This window comes from Cynoglossus semilaevis, chromosome 8 (genome assembly GCF_000523025.1).
Source record: "Cynoglossus semilaevis isolate Cse_v1.0 chromosome 8, Cse_v1.0, whole genome shotgun sequence".
Lineage (NCBI taxonomy): Eukaryota > Metazoa > Chordata > Actinopteri > Pleuronectiformes > Cynoglossidae > Cynoglossus > Cynoglossus semilaevis.
The window spans coordinates 29,518,026-29,518,445 of record NC_024314.1 but is presented as its reverse complement, the minus strand read 5'-3'; the positions used below and the strand labels follow the sequence as shown (position 1 = coordinate 29,518,445).

Genomic DNA, 420 nt, shown 5'->3' with positions numbered 1-420 from the left:
TGGTTAGTGTGTCCCACTACCAGGCCGGGGGGTGGGTGGGGGGGAGTGGGGGGGGAATGGAGGGGGAGCAGCCACACAATGATGTTCTTTATGTGTGACAGCAGCCTCTGACTCAGACTGTGATTGGACGTCGACGTCCCTGCTGCGTCCGTCCTCTGTGCTGACTCTCAGCTTCTTCTCCACAGATTGACAATGTGGACGCCTGTCTCAGCTTCCTGGACGCCAGAGGAGTGAACGTACAAGGGCTCTCAGCAGAAGGTAAGGAACCACAGTCAAACCTCCGAGGCTGGTTTTCCATTTCTGAAGAGAAGAGAAATATTTCCAAGACACAGGATTAAAGTTGACGGCAGAGGAATTTACCACGGGGGGGGGGGGGGGGGGGGGGGGGGGTTTTCTGTGGGGCGGGGGGCGACATATATG

The 420-nt window shown here is 57.1% G+C and overlaps 1 protein-coding gene across 1 annotated transcript in view; it reads left to right on the top strand.

Moving 5' to 3' along the window:
- The window catches only part of nav3 (neuron navigator 3), a 103,403-nt gene that overhangs the window by 42,193 nt on the left and 60,790 nt on the right, over positions 1 to 420 (top strand). Inside the window, exon 4 of the mRNA XM_017034053.2 lies at positions 186 to 258. Coding sequence (XP_016889542.1) covers positions 186 to 258 — 73 coding nt within the window. The remainder of the gene's footprint in view (positions 1 to 185; positions 259 to 420) is intronic.